General features: G+C 53.7%; 2 protein-coding genes and 1 pseudogene across 2 annotated transcripts; all 3 read left to right on the top strand.

Annotated features, from left to right (window-relative positions):
• The first annotated feature begins 47 nt into the window (after positions 1 to 47).
• Positions 48 to 986, top strand: LOC147412945 (olfactory receptor 14A16-like). The gene has a single exon (XM_086480817.1). It carries the CDS (start codon positions 48 to 50, stop codon positions 984 to 986), a length of 939 nt encoding a protein of 312 aa, XP_086336943.1.
• Positions 987 to 7,558: 6,572 nt separating this feature from the next.
• LOC147412944 (olfactory receptor 10AG1-like) lies at positions 7,559 to 9,690 on the top strand (annotated as a pseudogene).
• An 8,101-nt stretch (positions 9,691 to 17,791) lies between these two features.
• LOC147412943 (olfactory receptor 14C36-like) lies at positions 17,792 to 18,718 on the top strand. The gene has a single exon (XM_086480919.1). The coding sequence runs from the start codon at positions 17,792 to 17,794 to the stop codon at positions 18,716 to 18,718; it is 927 nt and encodes a 308-aa protein (XP_086337045.1).
• The last annotated feature ends 9,163 nt before the right edge of the window (positions 18,719 to 27,881 follow it).

Below are 27,881 nucleotides of genomic sequence, written 5' to 3'. Positions count from 1 at the left end.
TATTGTGTTTCTCTCCTTGAACAGTCCCCCACACGTGAGAGCAGCAAATGTCCAACGGCAGCTCCATCACCCAGTTCCTCCTCATGGCATTCACAGACACACGGGAGCTGCAGCTCTTGACCTTCGGGCTCTTCATGGGCATCTACCTGGCTGCCCTCCTGGGCAACGGACTCATCATCACCGCCGTAACCTGCGACCCCCACCTCCACACCCCCATGTACTTCTTCCTCCTCAACCTCTCTGTACTTGACCTGGGCTTCATCTCCACCACTCTCCCCAAAGCCATGGCCAATTCCCTGTGGGACACCCGGACCATCTCCTACGCAGGATGTGCTGCTCAGCAATTTTTCTTTCTATTCTTGATCACAGCAGAGTATTGTCTCCTCACCGTCATGGCCTACGACCGCTACGTTGCCATCTGCAAACCCCTGCACTACGGGACCCTCCTGGACAGCAGAGCTTGTGTCCACATGGCAGCAGCTGCCTGGGGCAGTGGGTTTCTCAATGCTCTCCTGCACACTTCCAGTACATTTTCACTGCCCCTCTGCCAGGGAAACGCCCTAGACCAGTTCTTCTGTGAAGTTCCCCAGATCCTCAAGCTCTCCTGCTCACACTCAGGCTTCCTCAGGGAGGCTGGGCTTGTTGTGGTCAGTGCCTGTTTAGCATTTGGGTGTTTTGTGTTCATTGTGGTGTCCTATGTGCAGATCTTCAGGGCAGTGCTGAGGATCCCCTCGGAGCAGGGACGCCACAAAGCCTTTTCCACCTGCCTCCCTCACCTGGCCGTGGTCTCCCTTTTTGTCAGCACTGGCTTTTTTGCCTACCTAAAGCCCCCCTCCATCTCCTCCCCATCCCTGGATGTTGTGGTGTCATTTCTGTACTCAGTGATTCCTCCAGCAGTGAACGCCCTCATCTACAGCGTGAGGAACCAGGAGATCAAGGATGCCCTGAAGGAACGTTTTCAATCACTTGTCTGTCAGCAGCAATGAGCTGCCCATGGCTCTTCACAAGTTATTTCCCGTTCTCTCAGCAACCTCCTGTGCTCTGGGCATTTCACCCAGGAGAACTCTCTTTCCTCAGGTTTGTCTGAAGCCACTCCACTTCTCCAAAGGCAGGAACCCAGCTTGTCTGACCCAGAGGCCTTTGGATGTGTGTCTGGCATGATGGTACAGCTGGTCTGCTGTGCTGTATCTCTGCAATAAAAGGGCATTTCCTCAGTGCTCGTGTCTGGAGGTTGGAGGTCTTCTTCCAAAGCTGCAATTGGGGACAGGCTGAAGAAATACCCGCCCTGAGGCCGTGCTGCTGTGCTTGGGTTCTCCATGGGCTCACAGAGCAGTGTATGGGCTTGGATTCTTGTGCTGTGGAGAAGGGCTGGCCTAGAGGGGCTGCTGGCAGTGGGCTATAAGGATCTGTTGGGGAGAAGAGAAGCAGACAGGGAGATGCTGGCCTCCATCTCCTCATGCCATGGCTCACCCCGGACCTAGAGCTGAGGGGGACCCTCAACCGCCCTGTCTGTCCCCTAGAACCTTTTGTGCACTTCAGAGGGGCTGGGGCTGTGGGGGGAGTGTCCAGAGCTCTGCAGCACCCTGAGGTGGACAATTTTATGGGGCCAGCCCAGACTGGGTTGATTGCCTGGACAGGGCAGGGAAAAGCTCAGGAGAGTTGGGGAGAACAGGGGAGGGCCTGAGGTGGACTGGAAAGAGCCCAGGAGAGGAAAATATCAGTGTAGAGCTAAGTGGTATGTGCTTAGGGTGGGGGCAGCCAGAGGGTGCTCCCAGGGCAGAGCCAGGTCTTGTGCTGAAGGAAGCAGGCAGCAATGGTGCAGAAGAGAGGGGCCCAGTCTCTGCCTTGGTCGCTGGAAACTTCAGGGAAGCTGCCCCAGCAGAGTTGTCCCACATCAGTCCCACACACCAGCCATTTCCATCTCTGGTCCTACAGCCCAGCTCCGAACAGGGACCTTTGCTGCATGGTAAACTCTGTCCTCTTCTGGGGCTCAGTGATACCCAAATCCCCTCTCATTATTAATAAAAAAGGGATCCAGTTTCCTACTGACACTCATTACACACCAAGTCCCACAGCTTTGCGTCCGTCAGTACATAACAGTTCATCTCTGCTACTCCTGCTTCCTCACACTTCTCCCTGCTTCCAGTGTGAGTCCTCTCCATGGGATCCCACTGTATTTGTGCTCAAGGCTATTTCTGGTTCAGTTCTTTCCGTCTTAATTTTCTCACTTGTTCTCACAGGAAATTTGTGGTTTGAAGGGACGTCTGGAAATCATTTAGTCCAACCCCCAGCTGAGGCAGGGGCAGCTGGAGCAGGTTGCTCAGGACCATGGCCTAGGTGGGTGGATGGAGACTCCACAAACTCACTGGGAAACTTGTTCCAGTGGTTGACCACCCTCACAGTCAAAAAGTGTTTCTTGGCTTCAGATGTAATTTCATGTGTTTAAGTGTGTGTCCATCACCCCCTGTCTTGTCATTGGGAACTCCTGAGAAAAGTTTGCCTCCCTGGTCTTCATGCCCTCCCATCAGGTATTCCTACACATTAATACAATCCCTCCAAGCTTCCTTCTCCAGACTGAACAGTCCCATATCTCTCAGCCTTAACACCTACAAAAGCTGCTCCAGTCCCTTAAACCAGCTCTGTGGCCCTTTGCTGGATGTGCTTTAGTAGGTCAACAGCTTCCCTGCCCTGGGCAGCCCAGCACTGGACACAGCACTCCAGGTGTGTCCTCACCAGTGCTGAGCCGAGGGGAAGGGTCACCTCCCTCCACCTGCCAGCAACACCTTTCCTAATGCAGCTCAGGAGCTTTTGGCCTTTGCCACGAGGGTGCACTGTTGGCTTTAGGCTCAGCTTGTCCTCCAGGACCCCAAGATCCTGCTCTGCAGAGCTGTGTCTCCTTGCTTGGCCCCAGCAGGATGTCCGCTGTGTGGCTGGATCACAGGCTGTCCTCCCCCAGGGACATTCCAGCAGCATCAGCTGGTCCTTCTTGGAGATGGGCTTCACCTCTGGCACAGGCCCCACCGTGCTGCAGAGTCCCCTGGCACAGCCAACCCCTCTCCTGCCAGCGCTGCACAGCCCAGGCCTCTTTCTCTCTGCCCTCGGGCACTGCAGCTCTTGCTCTCGTGGTGGGAACCTCAGCCATCAGCACGCTGCCACCTGCCATCCCCTCCAGCGTGCCTCTGCTGGCAAGCAAAGCCTTTCCACACACGGCGTCCCATCTCTTGCCACCACGTTTCCATGTGACAAGCCCGCCTTTGGCCCTGGTGCCACGTCTGAGGTGCTGCAGCCCAAATGGGCCCCACAGCCCGAGGCACAGAGAGCAGGAGCCCGTGTGCCACCGCAGAGCTGTGACAGGAGTGGAAGAAGGGCTGAGGTGGGGAAGGACAGCTCCCACGGCTTTGGTGGTGGGGGGAGATGCAGGGTCTTTAGGAGAGACCGACAGGGAAGATGAGGAGGAGGGGATCTCCTGTTTGATGTCAGGGCAGCTCAGATACCTGAGCTCTGCAACTGGACAAGCAAGAATGTAGGTGAGAGCTGTGTGTAGGTCAGAGGAGAGCCCAGAAAGGAGGTCACGGTGGAAGGAATTAGTTTATGGTTTGAGCCTGGCCAAGAGCTAAACACGCAGAATCCATTGCTCACTTCCCCCTCACACCTCCAGCTGGATGGGGGAGAGAATCAGAAGTGACAAATCAGTAAAACTCATGGGTCAAAACTGAGACAGCTCAAGGTGTGAAGCAAAAGCTGTGTGTGCAAGCAAAGCAAGATGAAGAATTCATTCCCTTCTTTCCATGGGCAGGCAGGGGTTTTGCCATTTCCAGGAAAGCAGGGCTTCATCACAGGTATCAGTGCCATGGGGAGACAAACACCATGACCACAAATGTCCTCTTTTCTTTCTCCTTGCCTTGAGATTTATTGATGAGCACGACATCCTATGGTATGCAATATCCCTCTGGTCATTTTGGGTCAGCTGTCCCAGCTTCTTGGCTACCCCCAGCCCACTTACTGGGGGGGAAGAGCGTGAAAAAGAGAAAGCTTCATGCTCTGCAGAGACTGCTCAGCAGTAGCCAGAACACTGGTGTGTTATCAGCGCTGTGTCAGTAACAGAGCCAAAGCACAGCGCCGTAAGGGTGACTGTGAAGAAAATGAACTCCATCCCAGCCAGACCCAGGACAGAGTTACAGGTCATGCCGTCAGGGTGAGGAATGGAGAAAGTCTCATACAAATGACCTGAGGAAGTCTGTGGATCACAGAACGTGACTTACTGGGAGACTCCACCTCCTTGGTATTCATGGGACCAGTTCTCAAGGGTGCAAAGAGTCAGGGGGCTTGTGGAGAAGTTCCTGATGCCAGATGGGCCACCCAGTCTGATGCTGGCCTGGACCTGGTACTCCCAAAAGAGGAAGAGCTGGTCACGGATGAGGAGTGACTGGAAATGGTGGTCTCCCAGACCTGGAGGGATGTGGGGAAGGAGAGGAGCAGAGCACAGACCCTGTGTATCAGGGAACGAGAACCTGGGCTGTGGAGGGCACTGGCAGGTGGGATCCCATGGGTCAGGGGCAGGGCCCTGAGAGCATCCACAGCCCTTCCTGTCCCTGACCAGCCTCCCCTGGGGCCTCCACCCACACCTCTCTCCATCAGCCCAGGAGGCCGTTGAAGCCAGGCCTGAGTTTCAGCCCCACCTTCCTCTATGCTGTAGGTGTACTGGTCTCCAGACACAGACCATGGACACAGCCTTGCCTGCCCATGGACCTTGTTGATTCAGACTTGCAGACTCACTTCCCACCTTGACTCTTTCTGGCTTGTACTGTGAAATGACACCATGGCCCTTCAAGTCCTAGGGCCTTTCTGCTTCCTTTCTTGCCATCATTTGGTCTGGTTTTAGAAGGAGATGGAGGAAAAGCAGGTGAAGTTTCTGGGAGTCAGTGACTGAAAGGGGGGAGAAAAGGTATTATATTCATCTACTTTCTTGGAGGCCTTAAATCTTCCCCAGTATCCTGAAGGCTCTGAGATCCCTCTACCTCCCTCTCCTTTAGCAAGTAAGTTGGGAGTACGCAAGTCAGAAGGTTTGTCAACATTCTGTTTACAGCTTCCAGCATCCCATGGTCTGGGGATATCTCATTTCCTTATCTCTGGCCAACGATGTCCTTAGTTCAATCCCTGACTATTGCCTATGCTTCTCCTGTCAAGCACCACAGTTACAAGAGTGGTTTTATCTTCCTGCAACCCTCCCCACAGGGACTGCCAGGTCACTCTGAGGTTTCCAAGGCCTTCCCTTCTGCAGGTGAAACAAGGCCCTTTCCCTCACTTTCTCCTCCCAGGCAAGTGCTCCAGCCCCTCAGCATCTCCATGTCTCTCCACTGAACTCACTCCCAGTTATACACCTCTTCTTCCCTGCTGTGCTGGGCTGTCTCTGGCCAATAGCCCAGCAGCCACCCAACAGCTCCCTCTCTCCTGCCCTTCCACAGTGGAGGCCCAATCATTCACACAGCAGTGTCCTGGTGCTCTAACAAGGGATGAGCATGGGGAGACATTCACTCGCCTCACCCTTTTGGCAAGGCTCCTCTTTCTACACTCCAGGACACTGCTGGCAGCCTTTGCCACCAGGTCGCACGGTGGGATCGCGCTTTGCCTTGTGTCCCCCCAGCACCACCAGGGCCTTTTCTGCAGAGCTCCTCCCCAGCCAGGCAGCTCCCAGGCCCTGCAGCTGCAGGGTGTTGGTCTGTCCTAGGTGCAGGATCTGCCCTTTGTCCTTCTTGTGGCTCGTGAATGTCCTGACAGGACAGTCCTCCCGCCTGTCAGGTTGGCCCTCAATGGCATCCCTAGGGCACAGCAATGATCCTCTCCATTTAGTGCCATCGACCAATGTGATGAGAGTGGCCTCCTCTGGGTCATGGGCACACGGTGTTCAACTGCCCAGGGCACAGCAGGGTCCTCAGTGCTGCCCCACCATGCCTCCGTGTGTCCCCCTGGCCTCCAGGCAGGGTCTGACCCCTTCACCACTGCTCTTGCAGCCTTGATATGGGAAAGTAGAAAATATCTGAAAATATTCTTTTTGAAATATGTGATATGCTTTAGTCTCTGCAATATTAGCTAGCTAGCCTTGTCTTTGGTAAACAAGAGTGTAACCCCCTGCCCTTGGCAGGGCTTAAGTAGGGTCTTGATCACTCGAAGGCCTGCTTCATTGTTTTAGGTAAGATGGGGATGGGGGAGGAATTGTATTTGTGCAACAGACCGTGACCATGGAGGGGGATGTTGCCTTGAGCTGTGGTCATGGGGGAGACGCTGCCCAGCTGTGCCTGAACTGCGCACTCTGGAGGACGGGTGCAAAAGTACAATCATGATGAAGACTATCGAGGAAATCTTACTTCCTCCCCAAGACCACCAAAAGACGCCCGAAGGGGAAGACTGCCCCTGAGCAAGGGGGAGGAGATCTAATTTACATCTGAAGCGGGACAGAGTGATAAATATGTAAATATGTAAGTTTTGTTACTTTAAATAGGACGCAATTACCGCGGCTCGGGGTGCAGCATCCTTAGGGTACCTGACCCTTGCTGCACCCAGCGCTGCAGAGCTGTAATAAACAGACCTGCTTCACCATCAGCTTGGGTTGCAGAGTTCTTTTGCAGATCAGCCTCATCAACCAAGCAATGTTTTACCTGTCTGTTTCTCCCATCCCGACTGGAATGGCCTGACTTGGGTAGAAGAATATTGAGGGAGACCACGGCAAGGGCTGGGCTGAAGCTGAGGCAAATGGCAGCCACTTTTTATCTGCTCATGCAGAACTGCAGGCTGTCAGGTTGGTGAGGCATGAGTGACCCTTGGAGAGTCCATGTTGACAGTCACTCTCCCGCAGGTGCTCAGAACTGTCACCCATGAGGACTCTCATTGATGTCACACTCCTCCCCAGCGTGAGCTTGTACAGTCTGGGGTTCCCTGGGCTGCCCTTCTGGCCTCTTTCAAAGATGGGTGTTTGTCCTCTCTCACTAGAGGACTCTCCCAATCCCATGACCTTTCCAAAGGGATATTCCAAAGAAATATCCATCTTCCCCTGTAAATTCACTACCACTAATCTGCCTGTTATATGGTGTATTTAACTTCTTTAATCTTTCAGATATTTGCACCTGCCCAGGATCCAGTGACCATTTCTGAAGTCACCTTTTCAGACAGAGACTGGCCAGGTAAAGGCACTTGCCATTGTTCTCCAGCTTCCTCCTCCCTTAATCTTTGTTCATTCAGATGCCTCTCACCTATGTTGCTGTTTTGAGTTTCAGGGAGTAAAATCTTACATATCTTTCAACAGTCTAATTGGCTATTTAGGCAACTCTTTCATTGTGTTTATAGCTCTCATTTTGTATCTACCTGCCTCAAAAATTTCTCAACAGATTATCTCTTGCAGAAAGTTCAACCTCATTAGAGACAGCTTGGACAGAGCATGTGCTTGCAGAGTGTGTTTTATTGTTCATGAAACTTCATCATGCCTCACTGTTCTCTGTTTGCACATCAGGAAAGTTCTTCTGTGCCCGCGTGCAGCCGGGTCTGTCAGGAGAGCAGGCGGGAGATGATGCAATGGAGCTGTAACATCCAGCTGCAGACTGCAGGGGAGAAGGCTGATGTCACAGAAGTGATGCAGGTTCCAGGGGACAATGAGGAAAATGGTGGGGTTGGGGAGGTGAGGAGCAAGTTTGTCCATACAGTGTCTGACCTCAAAAAAATGATTTTCCGCTCAGTCCAGACCTCCTGAGGAGACCCTCGGGATCATTAGCACTTGGAGAATGCTGCTCCAAACCCTTCTCTGAAAGAAAAGGCAGAAGGTGTCACCCTTAAAATAAAAAATAAATTTATTAGATGCACTTTGAAATCTTCCTCCTGAACTACACTATGAAACAGCTCCAGTTATCTGTGCAAGTTTTGAAGAGTTAAAGAAAATGACAAGGTAAACAGCTCGTTAGGGCATTTGGGGCTCATTCCATGACCCTCAGGTACTGAGAGAAGCCTGAAGAAACCTCTCCAGAAGTCAAAGTCAGAAGCAAAGCCCAGAAGTCCCTTGAAGCCCTGACTGGCCCCCCCTGAGGGCCCTTACTGACAAAGCCTCCCCAGGGCCTCCTTAGAGCAGATCACTGGAGGCCATGCTTGCAGGCAGGCCAAGGCCCTGTGCAGGGGGCTGGAATGCTGAGAAAACCCTTTGCTTTGCTTTAGGAAGCAGAAAGGCCAAGCCCTGACCCTCAGGCCCTGCCAAGGCCCATCCTGACACCCTCCAAGTTCCATCTCACCAGCCTCGCTGGCAGAGGCAACTGCTCTAGTCAAGAGGACCAAAACCTCAGGCCTCTTGGACCTTTCAGCCTTGCTACAGCCCTTGGCCATCTCTCCTGCAGGCTGTCCTACCCTGCCCCAAGCCTGCCCCTCTTTCCCTTCAGGCCGTTGACACCCTGCTTGCTTTCCCACCCAGCTCTCACCCCACCATTTCTACACCTTCCCTCATGTCTCTCCACTCTCGCTGGCCATTCCTTGAAACCCAAAGCCATAGGCTGATACAGACGCCCTCTGGGGGACCTCTTGCACTGCAAGACTACCCTCTGTGAGACATTTCTTTTGTTCTCCCCTCCAGTCTAAACCTTCCAAGCTGCACTTTGTGGAGGTTTCCTCCTCTTCCCACTACCAAGAAAATCTCCATCAGCTCTGAAACCACCCTTCAAGCAGGTGCACGCTGCTCCTGTAGTGCCCTGAGCCTCCACTTCAGCAGGCTAAAGAAGCCCAGAACCTTCATCCTCCCTGCACAGGCTCCAAACTCCAGCCTGGCAGATCTCCTCGGCAGGCTTTCCTTTTCCTCCCCACTCCTCCAGGCAAGGGAGCCCCAAAGCCAGACTCTGGTCACCCAGATGTGACCACAGCAGTGCCGAGCCAAGGGGGATTAGAGGTCCCTTGTCTGGGTGGCCACGCACCCCCTAGCGTAGCCCCGTCTCTGCAGCCCCATCTGCAGCTGGACTTCCACATGGTGAGTGTGTACCACCGGCTCCTCTGGCATCCCTCGTAGTGCCCAGGCCCTTCTCCTCAGGGTCTTGGCTGTGCTGCCCAGCTGTATTTTCTGGTTTTGTGGGGCAGCATTGAGTGCCTTCTCCTTGTTGCCGTGGCGCACAACCGCTGCACAGCCCTCTGTGACCCCCTGCACTATACCCTCACCATGAGCAGGGGTCTCTGCATCTGGCTGGTGGTGGGGTCGTGGCTGACTGTCTTACCAGTGCAAGTAGGACAGACCCACCAGGAGTTCACTTTGCCCTTCTGTGCATCTCGTCACCTTCACCACTTTTTCTGTGACCTCCCCCCTCTGCTGGCACTGGCCTGTGCAGACACTTTCTGGAACCAAGGGATGCTGTACACCATCATCCTGGCATTCGGAGTCCTTCCCTTCTCCTTCATAGTTGTGTCTTACGTTAAAATTACCAGGGAAACCATGAAAATACCGTTGGCTCTGGGCAGACACAAAGCCTTTTCCACCATCTCTGGGTGGTGACGCTCTGCTACGGCTTGGCCACAGTCGTCTACTTAAAGCAACGGTCAAGGGATTCTATAGGCACCAACAAATACCTTGCCCTGCTTTACACAGTTGGGACCCCCATGTTTAACCCTGTCATCTATAGCCTGAGGAATAAGGAAGTGAGAATTGCCTTGAAGAGACTCCTCTGGACAAAGTGATACTACAGAGTATGCAAAAGAGTCCCAAATAGTACCAGAACTCTCCCTGGGGTACGTGGTGGCCTGAATAAAGCACCCCATACTTGCTCCAACAAAACCCTGTGTCCAGCCTGGCTTTCATCTTCCTCAAGAAGGGGAAAGGTCTCCTGAGGCCCTCCCGTTATGCCATGCCCCACCATGACATCTTTGTCCTCCAGAGCATCTTCAGTGTCCCTCTATAGCTTAACGCCAGTAGCTACTTCAAGCTGTGCCTGACCAACCACACGTTAAAGGGAAATCCTCAAAGGATGGTCAGTAGTCAATGGGGAACAGAGGGTGAAACAATTGATGAAGGAATGACTACCCTCAGGGCTGAGAAATCGCTTGATGGACCCCACAGACTATCTACGGTGTCCCTGCGTGGAATCAGCTGTAAAAAGTTAAAAGACATGAAAGTCATGTTCCCCTGCTATGGTCTCGTCCACGTAGTTGTCTAATGCTTTCTAACTTGACATAAAGAATAAAAAACCCCAATCACCAGGGGAAGAGTCCAGCACTGGAATAGACCTCTGGAGTTTGTGTTGGTTGTGCATTAACCCCAGCCGGCAAGGTTTCCCGGGAGGGACTCTCCAGGATTCACCACAGCCACACACGCCCTTGGGGCAGTTGACCTTCTGGCACTCATGAGGGGAGGCAGCTCAGGAACATGTGTGTCTGCTAGAACCGAGGCTCCAAATTCTTCTTTGCAGTCGGGGGCTAAGGCTGGATCGAGCTGCACCGACGCTCCTCTTGGAGAGGAAGTTTAGAAAGTGAGGGGGGCCTGTCTGGACCTCACGATTCAGCGGTGGGTCTTCCTGGACTCTTCTAAAACACAAGGAGGGATCTCCTTCACCTGGCCTGAGGGAAGGGATTCAGCTGTCTCAAGGGAGGCATCTCATCCTGGGTCTGTAGTCCCCAGGGCTAAAAGAGGAGTTAGCTCCATCCCATGCCCACCACAAACCCGCAGGAGGGGGGATCCCTCTTGCCTCCGTTCAGACGTGCACAAGATAGGCTCCTGCACGTGAGCTCCTTGTCTCAGCTCCCTTGCTCGTTACTGGAAATGGAGGGCAGGAGGAAGGTGCTCAGGCACAGACACTTGGTGACACATTTGGTGCCAGAGGTGAGCAAGATGCATGCTGGTAACTGCAAGCTCTGATGGAGCAGTTCCTAGGCACAGGGCAACATCTGGGGGCATCTCCTTAGAGGCTGGTGGGAAATTCCGTTGGCCAACTTAAAAGACAGAAGGTGCCCATGGGTAGTACCACTGAACCTGTAACTATTCCCTATGTCCAGGGCATCCTCTAGAGGTATTCAGCTGATCAAACGGAGCCATGTGGCACAGGCAGAGCCAAGTCTCTCTCTTTCTCTTCTCCACCAGCTCTATTTTCTCTATGTGCTTCGAGTCTAACAGCAGTTGTCTCCTGTGCATCCCTTCATTGCCTGCCCTAATTCGGGGCAGCTGAACCTCAATTTAATATCCAAATACAGGCCCATAGTCTTATGGGAGGCACCAGGATTCCCCAGCACAACTGCAGGCACCTGGCACGGACAGCACAGCTCCAACCCAGGAACCCCACCCCCATTCAGACTAGCTGAGTGACAGGCACCACCCAGGGCACCTCAGAGTCAATGCCTTTGGGCCAGTGACTGAATCCCACCCCTGAAATCACCTAAGGGGTGTCCTGTCTCTATCCAGTAAATGTCGGGCAGAGTGTGAGTACAAAGCTCATCGCAGCAGGGTCTTCGCTCATGGACATTCCTTCTCCAGCTCTGCTGGTTCTTCTCTCCTCCGGTGTGTAACCGTCCCCTCGATGATACAATCACGGATCAGGCGAATGGTTTTCACAGTGTGCCTGAGTCACAGGATGTCCACATCAAGGACATTTTCAACTTCATGTTTTCCTTCCTGAGGTCAGCTTCCCCTCCACCACAGGCCCTTGGGGCTGCAGAGACACAACAGACAACAAACCCCTCTCCTGTTCAGACTGCACAGCCCTGCTCTGTTTCTCCCTGGCCTTGAGGAGAGCAGGGTTTGCTCTCTTTGTGGGTACCTCCTTTCCTCTCCACACTGCCATCTACCATCCGCTCCAGCACATTTTGGTGTGAGGCAGAGAACCCATTTAAGACCCCGTGTGAACTTGAATTACCTGGCATTCACTGGAAGGGGACCACAACAACATGCAAATAGTCTTGGAGGTCTCTGGAGGGGCTTGGGACACAGGTGTTTATAGCACAGCTGCCAGCTTGGTCAGCAAGGGTGACGCTCATCTGCATCTGCTGCTTTCAAAGAAGGAAGAGCTGGGCATGGGTGTGAAAACCTTTCCTGTCATGACCATGGAAACATGGCGTCTCCACTCCTAAGCAGAAGGAGAATAGAAGAGTGTAGATGCTAGACCTCAGAGGAGCAGACTTTGGCCAAGCCTTGTGAATTTTAGGGCAGGAGCCCATGTGAGCAGCACAGAAGGGCAGCAATGCTCAGTCTAGCTGGTCTTCAAGGACAGTGTCTTTCAAGCACGAGAGAGTGCGCACCAAGAGTCAGGACAACAAGCAGAGCTGTCAGGAGAGAAGCTTGGAGGAACAGGAGACTCACAGGGAAGCTACACGGAAAAAAAGGAAGCCTACAAGAGGTGGATGCAAGGATCGAAAAAAGGAGAAATGCAGAACTCCCTTTAGTTTTAGAAAAGCCAGAGCTCCTGTGAGGCTGACACTTGCAAGGCAATTCAAGGGCACAATGATGAGCTGTTACTGCTTCAGGAAGAGTTAAAGAAGAAATGCAGACAACGTGTGACTGCGCTGAATTTCCTCAGAGTAGGTGTAGAGAGGTCTGAGGCACTTTTGGCCTTTGTCTTCACCAGCAAGGTCTTTCAGTTATGTGTGTCTAAGAGGCAGAAGCCCAGAAACAATCCAACAGTGATGGAGATCAAGTCAGGGGTTACTTAGGTAAGGTCAGCCCAACCTTTAGGAGCCCATTGGAGCAGACGGGACGAGTCCAAGGCTGTTGACAGACGAGGCCAGTGCCACAGCAGGGTTACTCTGGTCCAGTTGGAAGGTCTCCATGACTGGAGAAAGCAAGAAGTGAATCTCACACACGCCTTCTGAAGAGACCCAAGGGCTGAGCAGGGCAACTACAGGCTGCAGGGACAGAGGCCAGGAGCCATGTGGCTGGGCAGCAGCTCTGTGGAAATGGCCCTGGTGGTCCTTGATTATCATCAGGCAAAACACGAACCAGCAGCAAAGGCGGGCAACAGCCTCCTGGGCTGTAGGAGCAGGAGCGCAGCTACAAGAAGGGATTGTGCTCCTCTGCCCAGCACCTTTGACACCACACCCTGCACCACGACAGGGAGACAATGGCAAACAGGAACCAGTTCACTGAAGGGCCACCGAAGTGGCAATCCTCCTCCTCCAAGTGCTTGTGTGATTTCACTATCTCCAACAACAACAGCATTTGTCTGCCTAAACACCAATCTCTGCAGCAGAGCCATCTGCACCAGGGTAGCCCCTCTAGGCAGTGCCAATACAATCAGCATTTGCCATCCACAGCGTGATACCCAATCCACAAGTCCCTCTCTGAAGCGGTTCAGATGAAGGGTGGCCTTGCAAAACCCACCCTTTGTGTCACCAGGTGGCATGGACACTGCTGTTTCCCTCTCAGAGCGTGGCTGAGGCTGGATCCCCTTCTCAGGACAGACTCCTTGCCAGGAAGCCACAGCCATGAGGGCAACTCACCTGGCTCCTACTGACACTTCACTCGGTATCAGTTGTGATTGATTTGGTACTTTTCTGGGACTGCTCCTGCACAGACGATCACAAACAGACAATCACTTCATAAGACACGGTCAAAAAGGCCCTGCTGTGTCTAAGAAAGCTCACCATGAGCTCTAGAGGCACCAAGGAAGATTCTAAAAAGCACCAGGAAGATCTAAAAAGCTCAAGGCCTCTTCTGAAAAGGAAATGGCCCTGAGCAGTAGTCGTTGGTCATGTGTAGGTGTGGGAGAGAGGGTTGGCGGATGTCAGTGAGAAATAAAGAGATTGCTGACGGCTTTATCAAATCCTTAAAAGGCTGTCCAGCAATAGAAAATAGGTAGAGGAGGAGGAGGAGGGTTTTACTGGAAACATAGCAGGAAGGAAGGCCCCTCCTGTGCATATCAGGGAGGATACAGATGTTTCCAACTTGCGTGCAGGCCATGGAGATGGGGAATGCCCACTGCTGGGGGTGGCTGGGTTTAGTCATCCTCCTGAGCTGACCAGCACCCTTGGATGCAACACGTCCAGCCCCATGGACTAGAAAGGGTGTGGTTTGCTAAGGGACCCCTGGCTTGATCCCCACCCGCCACTGGTTGTTCTCCTCCGGAGTCCTGCCTCACAGCTCAAAGGCCTGGGAGACCTTGCTGGTGGTAACTGCAGCAAAGAGGACATAGACTATCCCAGATCTATCTACATGTATTCTTACCTAATGTAGGAGTAGTCCTGTAGGATCTCTGTTTCTTTTTCAACTGTTCCTGATGTAACAACAGCTCGTCTTGGTGCCCTTGAATTCCCTTTTGGGTTTCAACTGAGTTTTGATATGGGCCATTGCTGTGCCTGGGGGATGCTGTCTTTGAAGGCAAGATGTCTCCAGGCACACTGTTAAAATGCTTGGGCTCTTCCTTGGTTGAATGGTCAGGGGGTGAGTAAAGACCCCGCTGTGATGCGCTTTGTGTTCCCCCAATGTCGGCAGCTGTTAGATAGAAGAAGGGACAGACCTTGCCTCTTTGGTGGCATCTGCTGATTGATGCCTCTGACTGATGGCAACCATCAATGGCACAAAACACCAAATCCCACTCTCTGAGGTGCCATCAGGGGTGTCTCTAGCACACCTTCCCTGAATGAAAATTGCTTTTCCTGTAGGACCTGTGACTCCTGTGCCAGCCCTGGCATCTCAGGTAGCTCTGTGGGCCTGGACTGGAACTTTGACTTGAGTAGCTGCTCTGAATCGTGTCACACAACGTGGGGCTGACCATGAGACAACTGCCAATGCAGTCAGTGAAGATCTAGTAAATCCACCAGATGGAGAGGAGGAAGAGAGACACTGAGCTCTCCCTGTGGCACATGACTCCATCCCATCAGACGAACAGCTCTACAGGCCACCCTGAACATCACAACAGGGACAGGTTCAGATGCCCTTTATTGGGGCATCAGCTGCCATTGCAGTTGGCCAAAGGAAAGTGCCAAGAGCCTTCAAGAAGAGGCCCCCAGATGTTGTCCTGTCCCTGTATCAGCCTGCACATATCTTCCATCTGTCTCTATTACCTGCCCATACCTTTGACCACCTCTGTCACCTCAAGTGTCACCAGAAATCTGCATCTGAACACCACCCTCCTGGCCTCCATCGCCATTCATTACCATGGGAGCTGAGACCAGGAGCTCCCATGCAGGTGCCTCTTTCATGCAGACGTGAAGAGAGGCCAGGGGAATCCACCTCCTGTGGGTTTGTGGTGTGTGTGGGAGGGAGCTGAGTCCCCTTCCAGCCCCAGGGCTGCTCTCCTGGGATGAGACGCCTCAATCCATTCAGCTGAATCCTTTCCCTCAGCAGGGACACCCTGTGACTGTCTGGGTGTCCTGCCTAAGGATGGGGCAGGAAACAGCTGCCCAGGGAAGTGCTTGCTTCACTATCCTTGGAGGTACTTAAAAGGCTTGGTTTGCTGGTGGACTTGCTAGTGGTATGTTAACGGTTGGACTTGATGATGTCAAGGTTCTTTTCCTACCTAAATGATGCTATGTTTCCATGAAAAGTTGATATTTAGACCTAAGTCTGTCTCTCAGCAGGGCAATTACACCAGCAGAAAGAAGTATTTCTGCCCAGCTGAGGGAGGGAACCTCAGTGCTGACTTCAGCCTGTTTGAGAGCAGGTTCCCCTGGAGCCCCAGGGACACCTGGAGTGAGCCCAGAGGGGGCAGAGAAAGGGCTGCCTTGGGCTGCTCCCCTGCTGCTGAGCTGGGCTGGGCTCCTGGGATGGAGGGAGCTGCTGGCAAGCGAGCAGCGCTGCAGAGAGACAGCTCTGCCCAGGAGCAGGGCTGGGGGTGCTGCCTGCAGGCAACAAGAGGAGACCTGCAAGGCTGGGAGAGCTTAAAGGCAGTTGGGAGTGGGAGGATGCTGAGAGCTGACGGGGGGAGGAACCTTCCCAGCCCTCTGCGTGGTAAGTCTCTGGGTGCAGGGCGATGCAGCTGCAGTTCCTGGAGGGCTCTGCTAAACCTGGTACATCTGACAGTTCCTGGGATCTGTCAGGAGGACTCTCTTAGTTTCTGTGCTCTAGAGGAGGAGGAGGTGCTGCAGAGCAGGGCTTCCCTGCTGCGCCATGAGAGGGACAGGGCCTGAGGCTGCCTTCTGCTGCGGATGGTGGTGGAGGTGTGCGTGTGGGTGTTTAGCCAGCGGTGCCCAGGGCTGTCCTTCCGAGCAGGGTCCCTGCCCCCCAGGGGCTGTGTGCTGGGGCAGGGACTCTGACACCTGCCAGGGTCAGCTCTCAGCCTGCCCGGGGAGCTCCCAGGGTGCTGCAGGGGAAGCTGGGGGTGGAAGGAGCCACCCCTTGCAGGGCAGGGTCCTGCTGTCAGGAGAGTGCTGTGTGGGTCAGGGCTGCCGACAGCTGCAGAGCAGTGCAAGACATTCCCAGGAGACATTTCCAGAAACACTGAAAGGCAGGGGCTACCTGAAAGGGAAGGACCCTGTTAGTCTTCTGCTCTGGGTGGGCAATGGGACTGAGAAATTCTTGCCTCAGTTGAGGAGGAGGCACTGAAATGCCACATCTGTTCCTCTTAGAGGTGCAGAAACCAGGCAGTATCGGAAACCAGCCCAGCGTGGCTGACAGACAGCACCAGCATGGCTCTGGCAGCCTCCTCAGGGCTGCTCGGAGGTTCCCATCAGAGCCTGCACCCAGGGAGCTGCCCCTGGGCAGGGCCCTGCTGCCAGGAGGGGTGTGCAGGGCAGAGCTGAGCCCCCAGCGGGTGGGATGGGCTGTGGGAGCAGGGGCAGGCAGGAGGGGTGGGGGCAGAGAAGCAGCTGCCGGCAGGATCAGCTCCAGGCAGCAGAGGCAGGGGCAGGGGCTGGGGGAAAGTGCAAAGAAGCCCTGGGGGAGGGCACGTGCGGGCAGCTCTCCCTTGGTCCTTCCCTGGAGGTGTCCTGTGGGTGCTGTCTGCTGGGCAAGGAGCTGCCCCTCTCCTTGGAGCATCTCCTCTGTGGGAGCCCCGACTGCCTGCTGTGCCTGTCCTGCTGGGCTTGCGAGCTGCCCCCAGAAAGGCCCAGCTCTCCCGTAGGATCCTGGGCAGTGCTGAGCCTTTCCGTGGGGGTCAGCGCTCCCCTCTCACGGTCCTTTGCTTCTCTCTGGGGGAGGTCGTGTCCTGCTCTCTCCATCACAGCTCCATCTCTGGGCTGGGGCACACAAGAGTTCACAGAGCTGCCCTTTCCCACAGGGCTCCCCTGCTCCCGTACCAGTGCAGTCGTGTGGGGCTTTTTCAAGGGGAGTTGGCACGTGAAGTCATCCTCAGGGCAGCACGAGCAAAAGCGCAGGGCAGGTGGGAAAGAGGCTGACGGACCCTGTGGCTCTCCTGCCTCTGCCCTAAGGCACAGAGAGCTCAGCCCTTTTGCCTCTCCCGTCTCAAGACTCTTCACATTATCAGCCATACAAATGAGGATTTCCACTGTGAAAAAACCCACTCCCCAGCTGTGATGGTGGAAAATGAAAATCAGACACAATTGTTATAAGGCCGTGCTAAGCCTCTGCTCTGCAGCCCAGGCTCTGGAGAGCCATGAGTGCAGGGCCTGAAGTTTTCCATGACAGGTGGATTACATCTGACAGCCCTTGTGAACGTCGGAGCTGTCACAAACCAGCTCCATGTCTCCAGTGCAGAAGAGCAAAGCTGACTGCTCAGCAGCACACGGGCAGAGGTGCTGCTCCTCACCCCAGTCAGCCAGCACAAAGCAGAGGAAGGAAATGCATCTCAGTTGGGGGTGTTGTTGTGAAAAGTGGAGTGGCTTCGCTCAGAGGACTCTGTCCTAAATTTAATCTTTCCTTTCCTTTTTTGAGCAGTGATGCCACGCCAAGACACCGCAAATGTCCAACGGCAGCTCCATCACGCAGTTCCTCCTCCTGCCATTTGCAGACACGTGGGAGCTGCAGCTCTTGACCTTCTGGGTCTTCCTGGGCATCTACCTGGCTGCCCTCCTGGGCAACGGACTCATCATCACCGCCGTAGCCTGCGACCACCTCTTGCACACCCCCATGTACTTCTTCCTCCTCAACCTCGCTGTTCTTGACCTGGGCTACATCTCCACCACTCTCCCCAAAGCCATGGCCAATTCCTTCTGGAACACCAGGGCCATCTCCTACTCAGGATGTGCTGCTCAGGTTTTTCTCTTAGTCTTGGTGATCTCATCAGAGTTTTCTGTTCTCACCGTCATGGCCTACGACCGCTACGTTGCCATCTGCAAACCCCTGCACTACGGGACCCTCCTGGGCAGCAGAGCTTGTGTCCACATGGCAGCAGCTGCCTGGGGCAGTGGGTTTCTCAATGCTCTGCTGCACACGGCCAATACATTTTCACTGCCCCTCTGCCAAGGCAATGCTGTGGACCAGTTCTTCTGTGAAATCCCCCAGATCCTCAAGCTCTCCTGCTCACACTCCTACTTCAGGGAAGCTGGATTTCTTGTCGTCAGTGTCTGTTTAGTGTTGGGTTGTTTTGTGTTCATTGTGGTGTCCTACGTGCAGATCTTCAGGGCCGTGCTGAGGATCCCCTCGGAGCAGGGACGCCACAAAGCCTTTTCCACCTGCCTCCCTCACCTGGCCGTGGTCTCCCTGTTTGTCAGCACTGCCGTGTTTGCTCACCTGAAGCCCCCCTCCATTTGCTTTCCATCCCTGGATCTGGTGATGGCAGTTCTGTACTCGGTGGTTCCTCCAGCAGTGAACCCCCTCATCTACAGCATGAGGAACAATGAAATCAAAGATGCCCTATTGAAATTGATGACTGGATGCTTTTTCTGAAGCAATAAACTGCCCATCTTCTCCTGCATAGCATTTATACTGTAGCACATTGCCTGCCCAGCCTGTCTTTTGCACTTTTTATTGTTGGTGGTGTTTTAGTTATCTGTGATGATGTTGTCATCCTTTTTCTCATTTACTGGCTGGTTTTCTTTTCTGACTGAGTTGCTGTGTGAATGAAGACCAGAGTTCTCTGTGTGCTTAAATGAAATAAAGGGCCCTTCAGTGACTTTTTTCACCTGAAATCCTTCCCCGAAGGTCTTTTTGGAGTTGCAGGGACAGTTCCAGTGTGGAGAGGTTGAAGAGAAAAGAGTCCTGGCGTGGCAGGACTGCCAGGGAGCACCAACACTTGGTCTTTCCAGAGCTACTCTCTTTTCGCTTCCACGTTCTCCTCCTGAGCCCCTGTGGTGGTGTAAGGCCTGAGTGCTCTGGCAGCTTGGTCACAGAGCTGCCATGTGGCTCTCTGGGCAGCTCACAGCTTTCCTGAGCGTTTCTCAGAGCCCCACTTAACACTAAACTTTGTGATCATGGTGAAGGCATTGAGCAGGGATGTGAGGATGGTGTAGAAAGTGGGGTTTGTGCGACTATCCCAGGAGGGCTGTTGTGAGCATCACATGGACCAGGATCAGAGCGTTGTAGAAAACAGTGACACTAGTGAGGGGAGACAAAGAGTTGGAGAGGCCTTCTGCCTGCCTGCACTGGGCAGTAGAGTTGCCCAAGGGTGGCAGCTCTGACGCACACCCAGGATGCCAGCACGGGCAGGACGGGGAGAGCTGGACCTAAAGAGCGGGTTATGGAAGCAAAGAGCCGGAGTGTCACAGTGTAACTGCAGGAGCCCTCCAGCAACGGGGTGAAATCACAGCAGCGGCCCGGTACCCCCAGGGCCACCAAACTGTATCAGGGACAAGAACAAAATGATTCCTGCAGATGACAGCAATGCCCCTCGCCAAGGTGCAGCTGCCTGCTGGAGACATACCTTCCAGCCCATGGGTCTTGCAGAGAGCAGTGGGTGGCACACAGCCCAGTGCTGCTGGCAGGGTTTGGCTCCCAGCAAGGACCACGCAGCTCATGCAAAAGGGGCGGGAAATGCTGTAACACCACTGTGAGCACAGATGGTGCTGTTCCCGCTCAGAAACCTGAGCAGCAGCCAGGACAGGGTGGGAGATCTGTAGCTGGTCTCCAGAGAGGACACATTCCCCAGGAAGAAGTCCACAGAGTGTTACGGCTACTGGTTGGCCACCACTCGCACAATGATGTTGGTCTTCCCAACCACAACCGAGGGCAAGTCATGAGAGGGGCAGAGGGACTGACGTGTAGCAGATCTCCAGGGTGGAGAAGTTCCTCAGGAAGAAATATGTGGAGCAGTGGAGGTTTGAGTCCACAATTGTGATGAGTGCAATCACACTATTCCCGGTGAGGACCACAAGGTAGATAACAAGGAATACTGGGAAGCGCAGACCCTGCAGGCTGGAGTGCTCAGAACATCCCAGAAGAATGAAGCCAAATCTAACAGTGTGATTCTCCAAGCCTTTTCTTTGGGGCATTTTCCCTAGAAACAGCAATCCAAACCACCAGCTCTCAGAGGATGCTGATGGCCTGTCCACCATCACACACACTTCACGCCTAGGGAAAGACTACAAACACCAGCATCCACGGGATTGCAGGGTTAGGCAAGCTTGGCCAAGAGCTGCAGGAACGTTTGGAAATCTAACAGGGGTTGCTTGCTGCAGCACGGGTTCTAAAGAGAGGAAAGAACAGAATCCTTGAGCCTGAAAGACTGGGGTTTGTCACATGGAGAAAAGAAACTTGACTTTCTTTTTCAGAGGTGATTGTATTAAATGGACTACCTGGTGATTGATAGGTGAGGAAAAAGGAAGAAAATGGATAAATCTGAGGGCCTTAAAGAACAGTCTTGCTTACTTCCCTGTCCAGATCTTGCAAAAGCTGCATTTAATGAAAGAACATGAAGAAGGAACAGGGTGGAAAGGAGGAAAGGGATGCAAAGGGAGTAGACAAAGCAAGGCAAGGCTAGGTAATCAAAACAAAACAAGGCGAGGCACGACTTGCTTCTTAGAGCTCAGTGAGAGAGGTTAATCCCAGCTCTCCTCACATGTAAGAGCGCATCCCCTGACGCTGTGTCCACACACAAAGGTCTGGGAGACTATCCTAGATGGGAACTGTTCATTTTTACATGGCGAAGAATGAATCCCATCAGGAGTAAAACAGGCTTCTGTCTGCCAGTGAATCCACCGACACTCATGCACCCATGGGACATTTTAACAAGACCAATAAGCAGCAGTTTGTGCAGAAATCACAAGTTTTCAGGGGGTTAAAAAGCATTTTTATGCAAGCAGTCAAGCTGCTTCATGCTGTTTTCAGTCCTGCAGAGAAGGGAGTGATTAAAATTGGGTGATCTCCCTACGATACCCCATTTTCTTGAACAGGTCAGGCTTGTAGAACTGCCGAGTGAGCCCTGAATAATTCAGCATTCCTAAACTTGCTGCTCTGTCACTTGGATTTCTGACAGCTTACAAATCTAGCTCTCATCCCAGCCCTGCAATGCTCCCAGTCCCCTGCAAGCCCTCCCAGGAGCAGAGCAATGCTCTTGCTGCCTGGGGCAACCGAGCCTTCCCTTTGCAGTTCCCACCTTCCCAGAGCATAGAGACTTCTGGCCGGGCACACCTGAGGGATGGGAGCCACAAGCGAGTAGCACGGCAAGAGCAGGCTGTTTCTGGTGAAGGAGAGACTCAGATGAAAGGTGTTTCAGAATCTCACTTTGACATGAGGAAGGAATATCCTCTTTGAGACAGAGGACTGAGGATGCTGACGGTGCCTCTCCAGCTATGGCCACCTCCCTTTGAGAAGTCTTCTTAAACTCTGGTGTATTAACAATGAGAACAGCAGCTCAGAAAACGTGATAAAAGCATTCAGGTTGGCCAAGTGAAAAACACAGGGTGGTTTTTCTCAAGAAAAGAATCTGAGTTCACAACAACATGTGGTCCTAATAGTTTGATTCCTTTTCTGAGGTATTCCTGCCTCTTTCCTGTGAGTTTTGTCTGTCTCATAGAGATGCCATGCAAAGTGTCCAAGATAAAACTAGGGTTTGTGTGAGGGAGAAGTCACCACGATTGGTTTCTAATGTACCTGCTCATTCACATAACTGTGCAGAAAAATAAAATAGTTTTATTTTCAGACAAACTGTGAGATACCCACGTTGTTTTTTTTTTAAATTATGGTTTCAACTCAAAGCAACAATTTACCTGCAGATTCTCCACGATTTCCTGCTGGTTTGGAAATGCCCTCAAGCATACAGCCTATTCCTTTTAACTCTCCAGTGTCTCAGTGCTTCACAAGCTCACAGGTGGAGCACGGTTCAGGCCAGCCTTGCTCACGGAAAACTGCCAGAGTGACTTTCTCACGGGCAGAACTTTTCAGAGCTGAAGGAAACGCGTGCCAGGGAGCCCAGCCAAGCTGGACGGATGCCTGCACCTGCTTCTGCTGGAGTCTGTGCTGCAGCACTATCTCAGCATTTCAGGGCACAGCAAAGGGGATTTACCGTTGCCTGTTGTTATATATTTTCTCCCCTGTCCAGCCGAGGGGGTAAGAGTGATAGAGTGGCTTTGCTGGGCACTGGCATCCGGTCAGGCTCAAACCACCACACCCACGCAGAAGTCTGCCGATTCATAACTGCTACAGCTATGGCACACTCGATCAAAACTGCTGTTTTCTGGGGCCCCACAAGGGGATCCAAAAAGCCCTGTGGTGGGTTGACCTCGGCTGGTTGCCGGGTGCCCACCAAGCTGCTCTCTCACTCTCCCTCCTCAGGAGGACAGGGTGAGAAAACAAAATGAAAAACCACCTGGTCTGAGATAAAGGTATTTTAATAGAAAGAAAACCATGAATGTAAAGGCCACGTAATTAAGCAAAACAACAAAAAAAAGAGAATATTTATCCTCTACTTCCCCTCCACAGGGGATGTGCAGCCACTTCCTGGGAAGCACGGCCTCAGTGCACGTAGCAGCTGCTTTGGAAGACAAATGTCTTAAGAACGAATTCCTCCCCCTCCTTTACCCCCTTTCTCTTTGCCTTTATTGCTGAGCATGACCTCAGACGGTAGGAAACATCCCCTTGGTCAGTTTGGGCCACTGCCCCAGCTGTGCCCCCTACCAGCCTCTTGCCCACCCCCAGCTTACTGGCCCTTGGCGGGGGTTGGAGACCCAGCCTTGATGCTGTGCCAGCACCGCTCAGCCGCAGCCATCACATCTGTGCCTTGTCACCACCGTCCCCTCTGCACAACACTCGTGGGCTGTGACGAGGACAGTTAATGTCATCCCAGTGAGATCCAGTCCAAAAGCCTTTCCTGAGCTGAGGAGCAAAACCTGGGCACTTTATTCTGCGTCTGCTCTAATGAGTGGTGAGCAGGGGAAACAATCGCTTCCCTCAAATTTTGGCAAGGCTTCTCTTGGTAATTCCCGGGACACCTCCTCACCAGCAGGGCACACTGCTGGAAGAGCTTTGGCCTTCCATTCCCCAGGACCACCAGGGTCTTTAGCACAGGACTGTACCCTGACCAGACGGTCCCCACAACACTGTGCTGGCTATCCCAGGTGCCAGACCTCATGCCAGTTTTTGTGCATGTCATCAGCTTTCTGAGAAGACAGTCCTCCCACCTGCCAAGGTTTCTCCACATGGATTCCCTAAGCACCCCAAGCTGGTGTCCCTGACAAACACGATGAAGGTTGCATCCTCCAGGTCACCTTGTAAAGGAGCACCATAGAAACCGCACCGGGCCCAGGAGAGATCCCCATGCTGCCTCACCTGCACTGCCCTCCAGGTAGGGTGTGATCCCTTCGCTACTAAATCTCAGTGCAGTCAGCCAACTGGTGTTTCACCCACCTACTTGTCTACCCATGCAGACTATGATGTCCTAACTTGGTTACTGCAGCAGAGCGTGTCTAAAGTCTTGCCAAAGTTGAGATAAATGGCATCCACTTTTCTCCTCTTATTCACAAACACAGGTAACTTATCCTGAAGGCAGTCAGCCTGGTGAGGCATGATTGACCCTTGATTACATTACGTGCTGATCATTCTCAGTCACCACCTTCTTCCTTAGGTAGGCAGAAATGTCACCCCACGAGGATTCATTCAGGAACACTCTTCTCATCAAAGCGTGTGGGTCCCTGGCTTGGACTTGTGGCCTTTTTTAGAGATGGGTGCAACGTTCCCTTTCCTACACTTACCAGGGACCTCTCCATCACCATGACTTTCCCAAGGGGACTGGGAACGACTTGGCTCTGAGAGCAAGGTGCATCTGAGTGCAGGGAAATCTCCACACCAGCACAGTCCCTGTGGCAGCCCTCCCTGCCTCCTCCCCCAGTAAGCTCCTCCATTTGGCATCCCACCATCGGTGCACGGCCCTGCACAGCCTCAGTTGTGTCCCATGCATGTGTTGGCAGAGAGTTGTGCTGTGGGGTCTGGAAGGTGTGGGCCAGAAGAGATACTGCACAGGGCTGGCCATGCCCTAATACAAGCACGGAGACCACCAGGAGGAAGGAGATGGCCACGCAGCACAGGTCCCTCCCCACGGCTGGATTTATGGCCAGAGATTGAAATGGCTGATGCACGGGGCTGCTTTTTTCCCATTGCATTGGCGAAGCTTTCCTGGGGTGTCCAAGGAAAATGGCACAGGCCAGCTCCCCTCTCTTGCACCTTTGATGCCTTGCTTCCTTCTCCACAAGACCTGGCTCTGCACCACAAGCCCACTAGAGCGTGTCCTCCCTCTGTATGGTCACCCAGCTCAGCTGACATTGGTGCTTTCCTCTCCTCAGCACTTCGCAGCCCAGCCCAGCCCCTCCTCAGCTCTCCACCCCACCCCTGCCCTCTCCCCAGCCCGGCAGAGCAGCCCAGTCTGGGCTGGCCCCACAGCAGTGCCCACCGCAGGGTGCTGCAGAGCTTTGGGCACTTGCCCCACAGCTGCAGCCTCTCTGAAGGGGCCGAAGATCCCCAGCAGCCCCAGGGCTGAAGATGGCGCCATTGGCATGAGGAAGCAGGCGCCAGTCTCTCTCTGGCTCTCCTGCATCCATCCTGTAGGTGATCTCCCACCCCGACTGCCTTTGCCCCACTTTGCCTCCTTGCCAGCCCCGCTCCTGAGGGCAGCACCAAAACCTGAGCCCTGGCGCTCCTCAGCAGCTCACGCGTCTCTCCGGTCTTCTGTCCCTGTACCTGCTGCATCTCCACTGTCTCCCACAACATTGAAGAGCCCTTGTTTCTGGATACCTGCATTTAGTGGTTTACTCTGGTGGGACTTAGAGGGTGTTTCACTGTCTGAGTCCTCATTCTCTGCTCCCCCCCACGGCATGTGGCAAGTCCCCATCCTCCCCTGGTCTCTCCAGATTCCTTTCCAGAGGGACGGACATCTGCCATTGCCCCTTTCATAGCTGTGGTACCTTCAAGAAGGTGACTGGGAGCTCATCTACGATCTCCACTGCTCCTGGACACCATGAGGAGATTTTTTCACTCAAGTTTTTGTGTTTAAAAGATCCCTGTGAGGTTCTGCCCATGAGCACAGGGAGAAGAGAAGGAGAAAATATGCTTTTACCATCCAAATCTTTTGGGTTGCTCTTGGCGGCAGCTGTAGAAGGAGAGCTCAGGTTTCAAGCACTGAACTGAGGAGATCCCCCTTTATTGCAGAGATGCTATTACAAGGGTCAGAGGTGACACAGTGTCTTTCCTTCTGCAAGGATCAGACACAACAAGTCAGTTGCTCAGGAGAAGAGGCATGAAACCAAGCAATTCCCTCTGAGTGTGATTCTCCAAGGGAAAAACCCCAGAGCTTGGCCCAAACTCTGGGCAAAACCGTGGGCACTCTGCAGAGAAGGAGGCAGATTATTGCTGATGGAATAAGTACCATTGGATCAGTTTCCACACTGCTTCCTTGAGCTCCTGGTTCCTCATGCTGTAGATGAGGGGGTTCACTGCTGGAGGCACCACCGAGTACAGAACTGCCATCACCAGGCCAAGAGCAGGGGAAGAGGTGGAGGGGGGCTTCAGGTAGGCAAACATGACAGTGCTGAGAAACAGGGAGACCACGGCCAGGTGAGGGTGGCAGGTGGAAAAGGCTTTGTGGCGTCCCTGCTCCGAGGGGATCCTCAGCACGGCCCTGAAGATCTGCACGTAGGACACCACAATGAACACAAAACAACCAAAGCCTAAACAAGCACTGACCACAACCACCCAAGCCTCCCTGAGGTAGGTGTCTGAGCAGGAGAGCTTGAGGATCTGGGGGATTTCACAGAAGAACTGGTCCACAGCATTGCCCTGGCAGAGGGGCAGTGAAAATGTATTGGCCGTGTGCAGCAGAGCATAGGGAAAAGCAGTGCCCCAGGCAGCTGCTGCCATGTGGACACAAGCTCTGCTGCCCAGGAGGGTCCCGTAGTGCAGGGGTTTGCAGATGGCAACGTAGCGGTCATAGGCCATGACTGTGAGAAGAAAATACTCTGCTGGTATAAAAAAGAAAATGAGAAATATCTGGGCAGCACATCCTGCGTAGGAGATGGCCCTGGTGTTCCAGAGGGCATTGGCCATGGCTTTGGGGAGAGTGGTGGAGAGGGAGCCCAGGTCGATGAGGGAGAGGTTGAGGAGGAAGAAGTACATGGGGGTGTGGAGGTGGGGGTCACATGCTACAGTGGTGATGATGAGTCCGTTGCCCAGGAGGGCAGCCAGGTAGATGCCCATGAAGAGCCCAAAGGTCAAGAGCTGCAGCTCCCGTGTGTCTGCGAATGCCAGGAGGAGGAACTGGGTGATGGTGCTGGCGTTGGACATTTGCTGCTCGTGAGCATGCGGACCTGTCCATGGAGCAAAAGCCAGTGAGAAATTAAGGTGGCATTTTCTGAGCAAACCCTGTTCCACTTGATTTCTCAGCAACAGCTAAAAACATCAGTGTACTATCAACCTTCTGCTCATATCAAATCACATACTGAATCCAAAACACAGCACTGTTCTTGGTACTATGAAGAAGAAATAGCTCTATCTCAGCCTAAACCAGGAAAATAACAGTACATGCCGTGTTGGTGTCTCAGCTGCACTTCTGTCCTCCATCCCCCACACCAATGAGTGTAACAGCAAGAACAAGGGCAGCAGGGAGAAGATGAGATGCTAAAGTCCCCCTGCCAGCGGAGGCAGGAGAGGGAGATGCAGTCGGACACTCGAGCGTGTCTCCTCTGTGGTGGTCAGGTTGCTGGGAAGGCAACTCCTGACCAAATCCCCGTGACATTAAGGGCAGAGGCTCTGCTGCGTGAGTGAGGAGACCAGGGGGTTGCTCCAGGGAAGGCATCTGCACTGAAGGGCATGGCAGGGAGATGCCTGAATCCCCCTCCCACAGCATGTCTGGGAGCAGTTCTCTCCCCTTCCCTGCCCATGTCTCTGCTTCCTGGAGCCTGTCTTGGCCAGGACCTGTTTCTCTGTCCCCACATCTCCTCCCTCCTCACACTCACAGACCCCATCCCACCTGCCACGTCCACAGCTCTGCCCTGCAGACACCTCCTGGCAGCAGAGCTCTGCCCAGGGACATCTCTGTGTGGGCAGGGGTTAATGAGCAGCTCAGACAAGTCCCAACAACAAATGGGGTCTCAAGGCCTGGTGCACAACGCAGAAAGAAATTCCCATTTCTCCCTGCCCACCCAGCAAACCAAGAGGACAAAACTCACAGCCCAGATTTCTTCTCTTTCAGGTGAACAGTTCCTCGACGTGCTGTTTCGAGAAGGAGCCTCTGCAAATGTTGTGGGGGTGATCTGGAGCTGGGAGCAGCCCTGACCCACGCAGTTCCCCCCTGCCAGCAGAAGGGGCCTCCCTGGCTGGGGGTCACTCCTTCCACCCACAGCATCTCCCCACAGCGCCGTGGGGAGCTCCCTGGGCAGGCTGAGAGCTGACCCTGGCAGACAGCAGAGTCCCTGCTCTACCACACAGCCCCTGGGGTGCAGGGACCCTGCTCTGAAGGGCAGCCCTGGGCACCCCTGCCTGCACACCTACCTTCACACCCCGCAGGTGTCCCTGAGAGAAGGCAGCCATCATGCCCGGTGCATCTGGTGGGGCAGCAGGGAGTCCCTCACCTGGAGCACATCCTCCTCCTCTACACTAGAGAAGCTGTTGGGATCCTCGTGAAAGACTC

This window comes from Leptosomus discolor, unplaced genomic scaffold, assembly GCF_034619465.1.
Source record: "Leptosomus discolor isolate bLepDis1 unplaced genomic scaffold, bLepDis1.hap2 HAP2_SCAFFOLD_35, whole genome shotgun sequence".
Lineage (NCBI taxonomy): Eukaryota > Metazoa > Chordata > Aves > Leptosomiformes > Leptosomidae > Leptosomus > Leptosomus discolor.
Note: the sequence above shows the minus strand (reverse complement) of the source record. Positions and strands in the feature narration are given on the sequence as shown.

Bases quoted from the DNA above. Each gene is read 5' to 3' on its own strand.
- LOC147412943 (XM_086480919.1), top strand. From the start codon at position 17,792: ATGTCCAACGGCAGCTCCATCACGCAGTTCCTCCTCCTGCCATTTGCA.
- LOC147412945 (XM_086480817.1), top strand. From the start codon at position 48: ATGTCCAACGGCAGCTCCATCACCCAGTTCCTCCTCATGGCATTCACA.